Source organism: Pelophylax lessonae (genome assembly GCF_965119305.1).
Source record: "Pelophylax lessonae genome assembly, chromosome: 10".
Classification (NCBI taxonomy): domain Eukaryota; kingdom Metazoa; phylum Chordata; class Amphibia; order Anura; family Ranidae; genus Pelophylax; species Pelophylax lessonae.
The window spans coordinates 85268754-85284707 of NC_138777.1; the positions used below are offsets into that span (position 1 = coordinate 85268754).

A 15954-nucleotide genomic window follows, 5' to 3' on the forward strand; every position below is an offset into this window, starting at 1 on the left:
TAAATGTTTTGCTTTGATACATGGTCCCTGGGGCAGTGCCAAGTCTGTCCATGCCATTTGTTCAACAACCTCTTGCCTATTAGCCTAGATCTCGGGTCCCCAAACTTTCGAAAACAAACGGACAGTTTACTGTCCTTCAAACTTTAGGAGCCAGACTGTGGCCAGTTGGAGTAAACATTGCAATAGGCTTGGTGGTCAGAAGGAGTAAAAAAAATTACATTGTTGGTGTCAGTAGGAGGAATAGTGCCCTATCATTGGTGTCAGTAGGAGGAATAGTGCCCTATCATTGATGTCAGTAGGAGGAATAGTGCCCTATCATTGGTGTCAATAGGAGGAATAGTGCCCTATCATTGGTGTCAGTAGGAGGAATAGTGCCCTATCATTGGTGTCAGTAGGAGGAATAGTGCCCTATCATTGGTGTCAGTAGGAGAAATAGTGCCCTATCATTGGTGTCAGTAGAAGGAATAGTGCCCTATCATTGGTGTCAGTAGGAGGAATAGTGCCCTATCATTGGTGTCAGTAGGAGGACTAGTGCCCTATCATTGGTGTCAGTAGGAGGACTAGTGCCCTATCATTGGTGTCAGTAGGAGGAATAGTGCCCTATCATTGGTGTCAGTAGGAGGAATAGTGCCCTATCATTGGTGTCAGTAGGAGGAATAGTGCCCTATCATTGGTGTCAGTAGGAGGAATAGTGCCCTATCATTGGTGTCAGTAGGAGGAATAGTGCCCTATCATTGGTGTCAGTAGGAGGACTAGTGCCCTATCATTGGTGTCAGTAGGAGGACTAGTGCCCTATCATTGGTGTCAGTAGGAGGAATAGTGCCCTATCATTGGTGTCAGTAGGAGAAATAGTGCCCTATCATTGGTGTCAGTAGGAGGAATAGTGCCCTATCATTGGTGTCAGTAGAAGGAATAGTGCCCTATCATTGGTGTCAGCGGGCGAATTAGTTCCACATCTATGGTGTCAGTGGGAGGAACAGTCCCCTGTCTTTGGTGTCAGTGGAAGGAATAGTGCCTTGCATCAGTGGAATAAACAGTGCCCCAAGGGTCGGGTAAAGGCAAGGAAAGGGCCACATCCGGCCCTCGGGCCACAGTTTGGAAACCTTTTTAACATTCATCTCCATATGACTTGTATGGGGTTTGTGTTTGACACCAAAACTTTGTTTGTGTTCTGTAAATCCCAGGTATGTTTCACTCATCTCTAGTGAGGAGGTGGTAGATGTTAATAAAGGTTGCCTGTAAAAGAAGACAGTGTAATCGCACTTCTTTGGTGGCCATTATGTCCAACCACCCTTCCACTCCAGCAAAGCAGCCTCCATAATTGTCTTCAACATTTGACATTTCCAGAAGTGTCACCCCCAAGTCACTTTAGGACTTAGCAGTGACATAGGGATTGGATGATGCAACCAATACACGCAGCCATGAGGACACAGGCATTTGTCACTCTCAAAAAAAAAAAAAACACTAACAGAAACTGCAACTCTGGAATGGAGGGGTGGTAAAACATGCAGACATTTTATTTGCATTTTTCTTCCCTAGACAATGTGTCTTTTTCAGTACATAGAGACAGAGATAGGATGAAATGTAATAAAGTGTTGTTACCTGTTGAAGTAGGCTTAGTAGTAGTAGTAGTAGTAGTAGTTGTAGTTACTTTAGTTGTAGTAGTTTCTGAGGTAACAGGTGTAGTTTCCTCAGGTTCCTCTGTGGTACATGTTGTGGTGCTTGGAATAATTGTAGTAGTAGTAGTAGGAAAAGTTATTTTGCTTGTAGTTGGAATGGATGTGTATGCTTTTGGCACAATGAGTTATTTACAACCCAGTTCAAAAATACAGAATAAATAGTTAGTATGTATATATATATATATATATAATGTACTGTATGCATGTATGTATATATTCAAGTTATGTATATGATGAACCATATGTACTGTATGTATATTATTATATGAATATTATATATATTATGTATATGGTTGAGAATATATAGTTGCTGCATATTATGTACATGATTCAAAACAGGCAATGTGCTTCTTTTTTTGGGGGAGGGGGGTTTGTTGGTATTTAGGGAGTATTTTACCGAAAGTGGGGACTATGTACCAGGCTATTAAACTTCAGTCAGGGCCTGTACAATTTAATGTAAAATATAAGCTTCAAGTGCTAATACAGCTACAAATCCATATTATGTGTCCCTGATATTTTTGTAGGCTGCAAAAGACTTATTGAAAAGCTGATCCTTTCCAGGAGGTTTGCAATCTACAAAATGTGAGAATATTGGAGTGTCCACCGTTGAAATGATTTAATAAAACTAAATGACCATTCATATTTGCTGCAACCTATAAAAATAATTTGAATTATGCAGTTACCTGTATGACTTCAACAACATGATAAATGACCGGTTGATGTGGATTACGATTTTAATCTTTAGCACCTAAATGCTAAATGCTTTAGGGTGTAACATCATGCCCCATGCACCCCATTCACCCCTTTCCATTTTGACAGCAGGAAGGGGATCCGCTTCCCACACCCGCTGTCTCACTTTAAAAATGATGCAGCTGTGCGAGGCTCCATCTGCGCAGCCGCATCATTCGTTCACTGCAATCTATCAATAAAGAAACTACAAGTCCCGTCTGTCACTAAGGCAGAGGGCTTGCAGTTCTCAGCAGACTGCGAAGGCGCTGATGAGCAGCCTCACAGTCCATTAATTTGTAACAGAAAGCCTTACAGTGGTATGGGCACAAAGGTATGGAGGGAGAGTATGCAGGAGCCTCACATTGCACCAGCGATCCACTGATCACGAGTGCAATGCTCTACAGGCTCCTGTAAAAAAAAATAATACATGCACATTTTTTTCAGCAAAAATATGTGCATTTAAGAAATGAGAGAGGCCACTGATCATTCAGTGCTTGGTATTTAGTCTGCAGAGAGAAGGTGACTGTCAGTCTCTCTTTTATGCTCCTGAATCACTCCTGGATTGGGAGTGACTGGTTCAGTTTCCCAGCGGCTCACTGAGAGGCTGAGCCAACTGCCGGTCCAGCCATCTGGGTGAATCCCAACTTTAAATTCGGGATCCACTCAGCGCCTGGACCAGCTGAGTGGCTCCTGGTATCAGTAGAACTATGTGCACTTCCATGACCCAATGTAGAAGTATAGCCAAAAGAGTTTTGACCATACGTTTCCCATACAATTCAACAATTAGGAGGATCTGTGTGAAGTAGATGAATAGTTACATAATCAAGTTACATAATCAAGTAAGCCTGAAAGTATCATGGGGAAAAAAAGGATCCTACTACAGTGCAGTGAGATATACATAGAGGGGCAGGAAATTAGGAAGGAATCTCAAAAACTGTTTCAGGATAGTTAAAGGGTAACCCCACTTTTGTGGGGAAAAATGTGGCAAAAAAAAAATGATATATTGTATTCAATTGCGACACAAGTCATATTGTAATTGAATGTTAATAAAATAACCTTTCCATTTCAATCCGCAGCCACTGTAATGTTCTGCAAAATGCAATGCAATATGGCTACCTGGAGACGTTCTGTACACAGATGGTGTACAGAACGCCCCCCAGATATGTCAGTTCCTGCCTGCTTGTGTGATTGACTTGCTGATTTTCCCAGAAGTCTGCACTAAGACATAAGTTCAATTTTGGGCATCCCTTGCAAACAGAAAATATATTTTTGGTGGGATGCTACCAAGGAGAAATAACATCTAAAGGGATGCAGACGTTGCCACTTTCCTCATTGGAACCCTACAGGTGCAGCAGCTGCTTGATAATTACAAAACCACTAACATACAGATTCACTCCGACACAGACAAAAAACAGCTACATCTTCAAAGCAACACAAGGTAGGAATCTGAAGCAAAGTTTGTTAAAATCCTTGTAATGTACATAGACCACCCAGGGGGAATGTTTTTTTTTCTCAACAAAAGTGGACTTACTCTTTAAAAGTAGCTTTTTACTCTCAGTAGCAGTTTAAAGCTCATTACTCACCTACATTTTAAATTTTATATTGCCTACACTGCATTTAAAGTGGTTCTAAAGTCAAGACATGTTTTACCTTATTGCATTCCCTGTACTTATATCTTTTCCCAATCCAGTGTTGTGCCCATCTGCAGTGCCGCTCTCCTCTCTTTCTCTTCTCATAGGACACAAAGGAAGCACAAGATGCCATTAACTCCTGCTGCTGTGAATAAAATCCTGTGAAGAGGGAGAGCGGTGTGGGGCAAGGCCCGGGTGTGTGTGTCCATGGAGCACACTTGCACAAGTGCCCCTATAGTAGCCAGCTTGCTATGGTGTCACTCACAGAAGTGGAAGAGCAGAGAGCGCCAGCAGGAGATCCTAGAAGAGGAGGTAAAGGGCCTCTCTGTGCAATACCATTTCTGAAATATGTACAATGCTGTCTGAGCCATATTTCACTTTTTCAACAATCCTGAAAAGGCTGCAAAATCTGAACTTACCTGTCACTGTGGTGCTTGATGGGGTGGATGTGGATGTTGTACTTTCAGTTGTAGTAATTGTAGTTGTAGGCGTTGTAGTAGTAGTTGTAGATGGTGTAGTCTCTGTAGTAGTTGTTGTCTCAGTGGTGGTTGGTGGTGTAGTCGTTGTAGTAGTTGTTGTCTTAGTGGTGGTTGGTGGTGTAGTCTCTGTAGTAGTCGGAGTTGCAGTGGTGGTTGTTGGGGTAGACACAGTTGTTGTTGTTGTACTTAGAGTTGTAGTGGTTGATCTACACCACTCAGGTAAGGTGGGTATAACAGGTATCACAATATCTTCACAGCAGTAGACTTTGATCTGATAATTGTAGCACACTGGCATGGGTGCAGTCTGGTCTTTGTTGTTACACACAAGGCCGGTGGAGAGATCACAGGTCACTTTCTGTCCCAGCTCTTCCAGTGGTCTATCTGGGAATCTCTCTGCTCTGCAGGAAATATTCTGTGGCTCCTCACATATCTCTAAACCAGCATTTTTGATGTTCTCATAGGTCTCATAATCCCCTCCATTTGGCTCGTATTTCGGGTAACTCACATCAATCCAGTCTGACCATGTGCAGTTCCCAGGAACTACAGTTGTTCCAGATGTATAGGAAGAGCAGTCTGAAACACAAATCATAATTATGTAAAAAGAGTTGTATCTTTACATTACTGAACATTGTAGATCTTCTGCATAAACTGGCCTAGATCAGATAGAGATGAGAAAGATTTTTACTAAACAGACAGTCTTTTTTTGACTAACTCTGGGACTTGGCTGTCCCTACAATACTCAGTAGATCTCATATTTCATTTACCGTCTTTCCACACACTATAAATTCATACAAAAAGGAGAAAGAGTAATAACACTATCCACTCCAACTCTATGACAAGGTTATCACCATAGACAAGTGTGGTCACAGGGATACAAGAATTATGATTACTGGATCTGTTTTAAGGTTTCTTCCTGTATTTTATGCCTTCTTTCCTCTGTTTTGACTCCTTGTGCAGAAAATGATATGTAGTTTATATATTGTACCTCTTTTTCTATTTGATGAAGTGAAGAGTTTCTATAAAAGGTGCACGATCTAACTACCAAAAGAGTTATGTTACCGTAATCTTTTCATCTATATTCTAAATTTTTTTTTGTTCTTTTGAAAACACAATCTAAATGAAAATGTAAATGTTTACTTAAAAAATTTTACCCAGTTTTTGAGTCTCTGTGCTTCTCTATGCAATGCAGACAGATCATGACTGATGGCGGTGGGGGGAACCAGCAGGGTGTGGGACTGGAAATATCACAGCACCCTGCCTCAGTACTCCTCTTACAGGAGATGTACAGCCAAAGCTTGTTTGGCTGTACATCTCCTATGGATCACAGGAGTGAAGTTCGTTTTGCACTCCTGTGACCCGTTTTCAGCAGAGAGCGGTCTAAAGTCCGCTCCCTGCTGATGTCACAGATGTCAGTCAAGGCACTGCCTCATCATGAGCACGAAGTCAGGATCCGCCAGGTGCCTGGACCGATACCCAGCTCAGCCCCCCAGCAAGCCGCTGAGACCCTGAGGCGGTCGCTCCGCCCCCTACACAGCTCAGCGCTCCAATAAGTAAGGAGGAGGTAGAACAGAGAGTTGCTGACTGACAGTCAGCAGCTCATTGCTCGGTTACCTGTGAGAACTGAGCGATCGTCAGTGTTCCATCTCTCGGTTCTCAGTGTAGAACGCCGGGGGACAGATGCAGCATTGGTTTGATGCTACATTCATCTAAGTGAGTATAAATGGGGAAACAAAGAGAAACCCCATACTTCGCTTTTAAGAGACTGCAGCTGTGATGCATGCAGTGTGCTGGCTCTTGGGAGTTATGGAAATATCCAAAAGCCTTGATGGGTAGATTGCTGGAGGAGTAAGTGCTCCCAGGCAGGCTGTATATACATGCAGACTGTCCTAGGAAATGCCCACGGGACACTGAGCCTCTTTGGTTAAAAAAACAGAAATGCTAATAAATGAGGTCAGGGAAGATAAGGCTGGGGGGAAAGACTAGGTCAGTGTTGGTCAACATTGTAGAGAGGGTTTTAAATGTGGTCCCTGATATGTCCAGAGGGCCACACAATGGTATCTGTACTTTAAGAAAGATAGCACAATATACGAGCCGGCACCATTGTTTTAAGTAAGCACACTACAACACACAGATGGTTCGCATCTTTGCACTGTGGTGCACTGCAATGCCACGACACCTAGTTCTGTGTGTTGTAGCAATATGTGATAAAATGCACAATAATAACATGCATAATGCAACTCACTAGTCTGAAAAAGATCTAATACAGAAAGTACTCTAGTGACAAGCAGATAAATTCTGACTATGTATTGCTTATTACAGTGATTTCCTATGATCATCAGCTCCATCTAGTGGTCATAATGTGTTATTTTTCCTGAACAAGGTATTTCAGAAAACATATTGCATTATGGCCACTGAATGGAGCTGACCACCACAGGAAATACCTGTATTATGCTAAATGATTAATAATCTAAATGCTCAGAATTCTTGTAATTTTTATCTCACAATATTTGTATGAATAGACCCCAAAGATTTGTTGAAAATACTTTTTGTTTTGACCATATATTGATTGTTCACACCTGTCAATGAATGTATCATGTGGAGTGGATTTAACAAAAGAAGACACAAAAAAATTGTTGAAAAGACTTTTACTTGGGTCACATATTTATTGTTCTTATTTTTCTATATATGTTTTATATTTATTTATTTTATCAGGTAGTTCACACTCAGGGGCACTATTGGGGGCACACCAGTAACCTAATTCTTGCACAGACATCATTCTTTCTCTAGATAATTCTTAATTTTTAGGATATCAGCCTCCTTGTGACAGTAGAACTATGTACAATTCCATAACCCAAAGCAGAAGTATAGCCAAAAGAGCTTTGGCTATACGACTCCTTTACAATTCAACAATTAGGAGGATCTGTGTGAAGTAGATGAACAGTTGCATAATCAAGTGAGCCTGAAAGTATCATGGGGGAAAAAAGAAACCTTCTACAGTGCAGTGAGATATACATAGAGGGGCAGGAAATAAAGAAGGAATCTCGGGGCGTGGCTTGCCGGCACCAGAGATGGCCGCTTTAGCCTTTCACTCTGAGAGACAGGGAAGACTCTCCAGCGACTACAGCCCGCTCACGCCCGCATCCATCTGCGGATTCACGCCACGGAACCCCGCCGAGCTCCAGCACGAGATGTCCCGCAAGAGAAAGGACACTCACCGGCCGAAGAAGCTCACAGCCTTCTTCACCCGGCCCCCGCCACGGGATGCTGTGAGGCAAGATGGCGCCGGCGCCGCTGCGGCCTTTCTCCACACGCAGCCAGCAGAGGATACCAGCGCATCTAGTGAGGTACTGCCACCATTATCCTCGCCTTCTTCCCCACCCAGACCGGGAGACTATTCCCCTGCTTCCTCCAGCCCCACTAAGGCCCGCATGAGACTGGAAATGCAGCCATCCTGTCTCCCCCTCAGCAGCCAGGCCTCCAGCCCTCTGTCAGCCCCCGCTCTCCAGGCATCCATAGCTGACTTCCCCACCACAGGTCAGCCTGTCCTGGACACAACCCTCAAAGATATGCTAATGACATTCCAAACCTCCCTGTTTCAGAACCTGACTACTTTATTTGGCAGAGTTGCATCTGATGTACAGGGGATGGATCGCAGGATCCATTCTGTGGAGACACGGATGGCTGAATGCACTGACACCATCAATGACATTATTGACACCTGCGATGAAACAAGAGATGAACAGCACTGGATTAAGGCTAAACTAGCTGACTTAGAGGACAGATCAAGACGTAACAACGTCAAACTGCGTGGTATTCCTGAGTCTGTTCCCCAAAGTGAACTCCATGTCTATGCCAGTTCCCTCATGGCTGCCATGCTTCCTGATTGCACTTCTATGGACCTTACTATAGACCGCATTCACCGACTACCCAAGGCATCACATCTTGCTGACTCAGTCCCACAGGATACTCTTATGAGAGTGCATTTCTTTCAGACGAAGGATCACCTGTTGGCTGCTTCCCGTCTTCAGCGTACACTCCCAGCCCCATATGAGAACGTACAGCTGTTCGCGGATCTCTCCAAATATACGCTCCAAATGCGGAGACAGCTTAGTTCCATCACTAAGGCCTTGATGAACAATAACATTCCCTACAAATGGCGTCATCCGGCGACTATCCTCGTCACCAAAAATGGGATCCCGCATACCATCTCCTCCATGCATAACGGCATGCGACTGCTCCATTCCTGGGGCATCAACCCTACCCCACCACAGGAGGAACCTATGCAGACCTCGGCCTCTGGGCCACGCCAGCCCAGGAATCATCCTGATGGAAACAACCACCAGCGCCCGTGAGTATCACGCGCAGCGGATCTCAACATCCACCAGCTCTCTTCCCTGTCACCATCTCGGTGCTCTTATGAAAACTCTTCCCCCCGTATCACTGGTAGTTACCAAGTTGTGATACCTGCCAGTGTATTACTCCACCCGCCTTCTGGGCGCTTTCACAACCGCACTTCATCAGACGCACTGTAGTGTCTATTTTCTGTTGTTGCTGTTTTTTCTGTTTTTTTTTTTTTTCTCGTTTCTTTTCTTTTTTCTTTTGTGTTAACTCACAGCTGCTGGTCCACGCTCATATTGTTCAAGCTCCTCACTAGGCGACGACCCTCCGAACAATCAGGTTCTACGTGATCCACAGGACTCGGCCACCCGATCTACCTATCAGTGTCGTCTCATCCAAGTGTGAGTAATTCCATACTAACTGCATACATACCCCTTTCTACACCATGCCACTCACAATATTGTCTCTCAAAGCCCGGGGATTGAACCACCCAGCCAAACGGAAATCATTGTGGTCAACCGCCACTGCTCACCATAGTGACGTACTATGTGTGCAAGAGACTCACTTCTCTCAATCACCTTTACAGTATTGCCGGCACAAAAATTTCCCTCGCGTCTTCCACTCCTGCTACACTGCCAAAAAAAGGGGAGTGACGATCGCTGTCAGGGGCTCTGTCTCCTTCCAACAACACCACCTGACCACAGATGTTCATGGCCACTATCTCATCCTTGTATGCTCTATAAATAATGTGGTATATACTATCCTCAATGTGTACGCACCTAACCAACGACATATTCCTTTTCTCTCCAAGGCTCTTAAAGCCACTGCCAAGGTCCACAAGGGCCATTTAATTGTCTGTGGCGATTTCAACACAGTTCCCGATGTAACTCTGGACTCTACTGCCCCTTCCAAGCGCCACGACTCCCAGCTGAAAAAATTGCTCCATTCCCATGACCTCCATGATGCGTGGCGTTGTCAGCACGCTGAAGAGTGTGACTATACGTACTTTTCCCCAAGCCACAATACGTATTCCAGGATTGACCTCTTCCTACTGGACAAGTGGTTGTTGCAAAATGTTTTGTCTTCTGAGATCCCCATGATAGCCTGGTCGGACCATGCCCCACTGACACTCACCCTGTCAGACAAATCGTCCCAACAATCCCATTTCATTTGGCGTACCAACAATTTTCTCCTCCAACAACCTCATGTTGTCACTCACATCTCTAATCAACTCAAACAATTCTTTGCCCATAACCAACATTCTGTATCCGACCCGGCTGTGGTGTGGAACGCACATAAAGCGTTTGTTAGAGGTCTGCTCATCCAGGTGGGCTCTAGGGAGAAGAAGAAGAGATCCACCTGTGTGGACTCTCTTCTCTCTTCTATAGCAGCCCTGGATGAGTTGAATAAGAAGCACCCTGATCGTAACCACAAACTGAAGCTTACTGCTATGAGACATGAGTTGAGGTCTCTATTGTTGGTGGACTTTGAGCGTTTTCATCGCAGATGTAAGGCGACTTCATACCCACCTCCAATAAAGCGGGGAAGAGCATGGCACAGAAAATTAAGGGACAGAGAGTTAAATCCAGAATCGAATATATACATAACCCCGTTTCCTCCAAAAAGGAATATAACCCACAAGACATAGCTAACACATTCAGTCTCTACTACGAGGCCCTCTATAACATAAATCGAGATCCGGAAACACACCAGCCCTCCAAAGCGGAGGTCGATGAGTTTCTGGCGGCGGTCTCACTCCCCAACCTCACCACAGAACAATTGGCACTCCTGAATGCCCCGTTCACGACACAAGACATTGCGACTGTCATCTCAACCTTGCCATCCAACAAAGCGCTTGGACCTGACGGTCTGTCGGGCGAATACTTTAAGCACTTCCACTCCGTCCTCTCACCCCATCTGTTACCTGTCTTTCTTCAAGCTGCCTCTCCCTCCTGAGATGCTCCAAGCTTTGGTCATCACACTTCCAAAACCTGGGAAGGCCCCTACTTCCCCTCAAAACTTTAGGCCAATATCCCTCCTAAATCTAGATGTCAAAATCTACGCTAAATTGCTTGCCAACAGGATCCAGGCTGTTCTTCCCTCCCTGGTTCACTTGGACCAGACAGGCTTTACGCCTTTTCGCCAGGCATCAGATGCTACCAGGCAACTCCTCAATATTATCTACCATGCTGAGACCTCTCAAACGCCTTCTCTGCTTCTCTCCTTGGATGCAGAGAAGGCGTTCGACAGGGTCCACTGGGACTATCTCAGAGCTGTACTGACTAAATTTGGATTCCAAGGTACTATCCTGTCGGCGGTTCTTGCACTGTATTCCACTCCCTCGGCAAGTTTACACTTCCAACATGCTATTCCGGCCCTTTGACATCACGAATGGCACTCGTCAGGGTTGTCCCCTGTCCCCCCTGATTTTCAATCTCCTCATGGAACCACTAGCGGCTCATATCCGTTCTAATCCCCTTATTTCGGGGTTTCAGTTTGGATCAGTTAGCCATAAAATCAGCCTATTTGCGGACGACGTAATAGTGATGCTGTCTGACCCTCTCCAGTCCCTCCCGGAAATGTATCGTATCCTCCAATGGTTTAGCAACGTATCGTATTATAAAGTAAACGTGACCAAATCCACAATCCTTTATCTACATCTTGACCTAGCGACTTAATCAATCCTTCAACAAAGATTCCCGTTCTCATGGGCAGAACACTCCATTCCTTATCTCTGTATCCACTTGACTGCGTCGGTAAAATCCCTTTTCAAAACAAACTATGCCCCCTTCCTTTCTAAAATGCAAACTGAACTACAATCACTCCAGCACCATGAATTCTCATGGTCAGGCAGACTTGCTGCATTTAAAATGATGATTCTTCCCCAACTCCTGTATTTGTTCCACACGTTACCTATCCCCATTCCCAACTCGTATTTCACATCCGTACAATCCATCCTGAGAGCGTATATGCGGCAACATAAGAAACTGCTGATTAAACACCGCCTAGCCGGGGGAACGGGGTATGTTGACTTCCGAGACTACTACTTAGCTACCCTGACGACTCAACTGAAAGAATGGTTCCGCTCCTCACCCTCCACTAGTTGGGGTCAGATTGAAATTACCCTAATACAGAAACTGTCCTTGCGAACCTGGTTACTCGGTGCCCCTCATGGTCCCAAAACACCGTCATCCTTCTCTCCCCCTATGGTGGCTTCGCTTGCTGCCTGGTGTAAACTCCTGCCTCTAACAAATACCTCCTCCAACATAACTTAACTACCAATCCCGTTGGAATCCATCACTCTGCTGATCCCTGACATTTCTCTCACAGACTGGACATCACACGGCATCCTGACGCTTCAGCATCTTTTTCAAGACAACATCCTGCGACCTTTTCCTTCCCTACAGCTATATTACGGCCTCTCCCCCTCAACACTTTTTACATATCTAAGGATTAAACACCTCCTTTCTACACTTCCCTCCCCAATCTATGGCCTTCCGTCCCGCCTTTGGAACTTCTTAAACTCTCCTGCCACCTCCTCAAAGGGCATTTCGCTGATATACTCGATCCTGCAAGATAAGTCCACATTCTCTAAATCTCGCCCTCTCCTCCAATGGGAGGCGGACATCCAACACTCATACACACCGGGCCAATGGCAGACGGCACTCCGTCATGCCTACAAACACACCAAGTGCTCAGCACTTTGGGAACAAACGGTTAAGATTACCCTCCGTTGGCATCTCACACCCTCCAAACTAGCTACATTCTACAAATCCTCCTCTCCACTCTGCTGGAGACAATGCGGACGTGTAGGTGACATATGCCATATCCTTTGGGATTGCCCATTTTTACGCCGCTATTGGCTAGATGTGTTTGCCAAACTGGGGGAAATCATTAACCTTACCGTGCCGTCCTCCCCGGCTCTTGCCTTACTGAATCTCACGATAGAGAAGTACCCTCCCGAATCTAGGCACATCATCACCCATGTACTCTTGGCAGCCAGGTTGACTATCACCAGACACTGGAAAAATTTACATCCCCCCAAAGTACAAGATGTCTTGGACATGGTGCACACACACAGCTCATATGAGCTAATGTTTGCCTCCAGTAGAGGGAACTACCAAAAATCCCTCTCCTCGTGGCAATCGTGGCTATCATGGCAACGCTCGCTTACCAGCCCTGCTCTTCCTTGACACGTTTATAGCCTTGTGGGATGGCTACCGATACGTCCTATTCTTCATATGATGAACCCATGTTTTTATGTTGCACTTCTGAATGTTACAGTTTACTGCTCCTTGTACCTGTTGAAGTTGTTGAATTTCACTGCTTGGAACACTGTTTATGCACGACTTTTTTTGTTGTATTGTGTAAATCTCAATAAAAACTCATTGAAAGTAAGAAGGAATCTCAAGAATCTCAGGGGCGCTATTGGGGGCACACCAGTAACCTAATTCTTGCACAGACATCATTCTTTCTCTAGATAATTCTTCATTTTTAAGATATCAGCCTCCTTGTTTGTAAGTATCAGTATTCGTTTTTTCATTATCTTCAATGGCTGTTACCTTGGCCTGCTTCTTAATTAATTACAGCAATGTGTGGTGATGCTACAGTGTGGTAGCAGGGTGATGAACCATGTAATTCACAGTAGTTGTTGCTGATCTGCTGCTGTTTGAGCTCTAAAGTTGTTAAAAGAGGTTTGGGAACCCCAAAAAAACAAACAATCATACTTCCCTAGCTGAGTGTAGCACGGATCCAGCTGCAGTGGTCCCCCACCACCTCTACACTATGAACTGAGCGATCAAAGATCACTCAGTTCTCAGTATTCAGTCTGCAGAGAAACGGTGACTGTCAGTCTCTCTTTTATGCTCCTGAAGCATTTACTGGAGCTCCAGACTGTGTAGGGTTGGGAGTGACTGGTTCAGTTTCCCAGCGGCTCACTGATAGGCTGAGCTAACTGCCAATCCAGCCACCTAGGTGAATCCCAACTTTAAATTCGGGATCCACCCAGTGCCTGGACCAGCTGAGTGACTGCTGGTATCAGTAGAACTATGTGCACTTCCATGACCCAAAGTAGAAGTATAGCCAAAAGAGCTCTGGCCATACGTCTCCTATACAATTCAACAATTAGGAGGATCTGTGTGAAGTAGATGAACAGTTACATAATCAAGTGAGCCTGAAAGTATCATGCGAAAAAAAGAAACCTTCTACAGTGCAGTGAGATATACATAGAGGGGCAGGAAATAAAGAACGAATCTCAAAAACAGGTTCAGGATAGGTAAAGGGTAACTCCACTTTTGTGGGGAAAAATCTGGCAAATAAAAAAAAATAATAATATATTGTATACAATTGTGACAAAAGTCATATTGTAATTGAATGTTAATAAAATGACCTTTCCATCTCAATCCGCAGCCACTGTAATTTTCTGCAAAATGCAATGCAATATGGCTACACTGATAGTGTACAGGACGCCCCCCAGATATGTCAGTTCCTGCTTGTGTGATTGGCTCGTTGATTTTCCCCGAAGTCTGCACTAAGTTAAATTTTGGGCATCCCCTGCAATAAAAAATACATTTTTGGTGAGATGCTACCAATTGGAAATCACATCTATAGGGATGCAGACCCTGTCACTTTCCTCATTGGAGCCCTGCAGGTGCAGCAGCTGATTGATAATTACAAAACCACTACCATACAGATTCACTCCGCACATACAGTAGACACAGACAAACAAACAGCTACATCTTCAAAGCAACAAAAGGTAGGAATCTGCAACAAAGTTTGTTAAAACCCTTGTAATGTACATAGACCACCCAGAGGAGAGTGTTTTTTCTCAACAAAAGTGGACTTACTCTTTAAAAGTAGCTTTTTTCTCTCAGTAGCCGTGTAAAGCTCATTACTCACCTACATTTTGCATTTTCTATTGCCTACACTGTGTTTAAAGTGGTTCTAAAGTCAAGACATGTTTTACCGTATTGCATTCCCTGTACTTATATCCTTTCCTAATCAAGTGTTGCAATCATCTGCAGTGCCGCTCTCCATTCTTTCTCTTCTCACAGGACACAAAAGAACCACAAGATGTCATTAACTCCTGCTGCTGTGAATAAAAGTGCCCCTATAGCAGCCAGCTTGCTATGGTGTCACTCACAGAAGTGGAAGAGCAGAGAGCGCCAGCAGGAGATCCTAGAAGAGGAGGTAAGGGGCCTCTCTGTGCAATACCATTTCTGAAATATGTACAATGCTGTCTGAGCCATATTTCACTTTTTCAACAATCCTGAAAAGGCGGCAAAATCTGAACTTACCTGTTACTTGAGAAGAACTAACAGTTTTTGGGGTCACTGTGGTGCTTGATGGGGTGGATGTGGATGTTGTACTTTCAGTTGTAGTAATTGTAGTTGTAGGCATTGTAGTAGTAGTTGTAGATGGTGTAGTCTCTGTAGTAGTTGTTGTCTCAGTGGTGGTTGGTGGTGTAGTCGTTGTAGTAGTTGTTGTCTTAGTGGTGGTTGGTGGGGTAGTCTCTGTAGTAGTCGGAGTTGCAGTGGTGGTTGATGGGGTAGACACAGTTGTTGTTGTTGTACTTAGAGTTGTAGTGGTTGTGGTTGATCCACACCAGTCAGGTAAGGTGGGTGTAACCGTTATCACAATATCTTCACAGCAGTAGACTTTGATCTGATAATTGTAGCACACTGGCATGGGTGCAGTCTGGTCTTTGTTGTTACACACAAGGCCGGTGGAGAGATCACAGGTCACTTTCTGTCCCAGCTCTTCCAGTGGTCTATCTGGGAATCTCTCTGCTCTGCAGGAAATATTCTGTGGCTCCTCACATATCTCTAAACCAGCATTTCTGATGTTCTCATAGGTCTCATAATCCCCTCCATTTGGCTCGTATTTCGGGTAACTCACATCAATCCAGTCTGACCATGTGCAGTTCCCAGGAACTACAGTTGTTCCAGATGTATAGGAAGAGCAGTCTGAAACACAAATCATAATTATGTAAAAAGAGTTGTGTCTTTACATTACTGAACATTGTAGATCTTCTGCATAAACTGGCCTAGATCAGATAGAGATGATGAGAAAGATTTTTACTAAACAGACAGTCTTTTT

At 44.4% G+C, this 15954-nt stretch overlaps 1 protein-coding gene across 1 annotated transcript in view; it reads right to left on the reverse strand.

Annotated features, from left to right (window-relative positions):
- Positions 1–15954, reverse strand: part of LOC309565967 (mucin-5B-like) — a gene marked incomplete at its 5' end in the record, with an annotated part of 169095 nt that overhangs the window by 43501 nt on the left and 109640 nt on the right. The window contains 3 exon segments of the mRNA XM_082270994.1: positions 1603–1788; positions 4459–5058; positions 15225–15366. Coding sequence (XP_082127120.1) covers positions 1603–1788; positions 4459–5058; positions 15225–15366 — 928 coding nt within the window.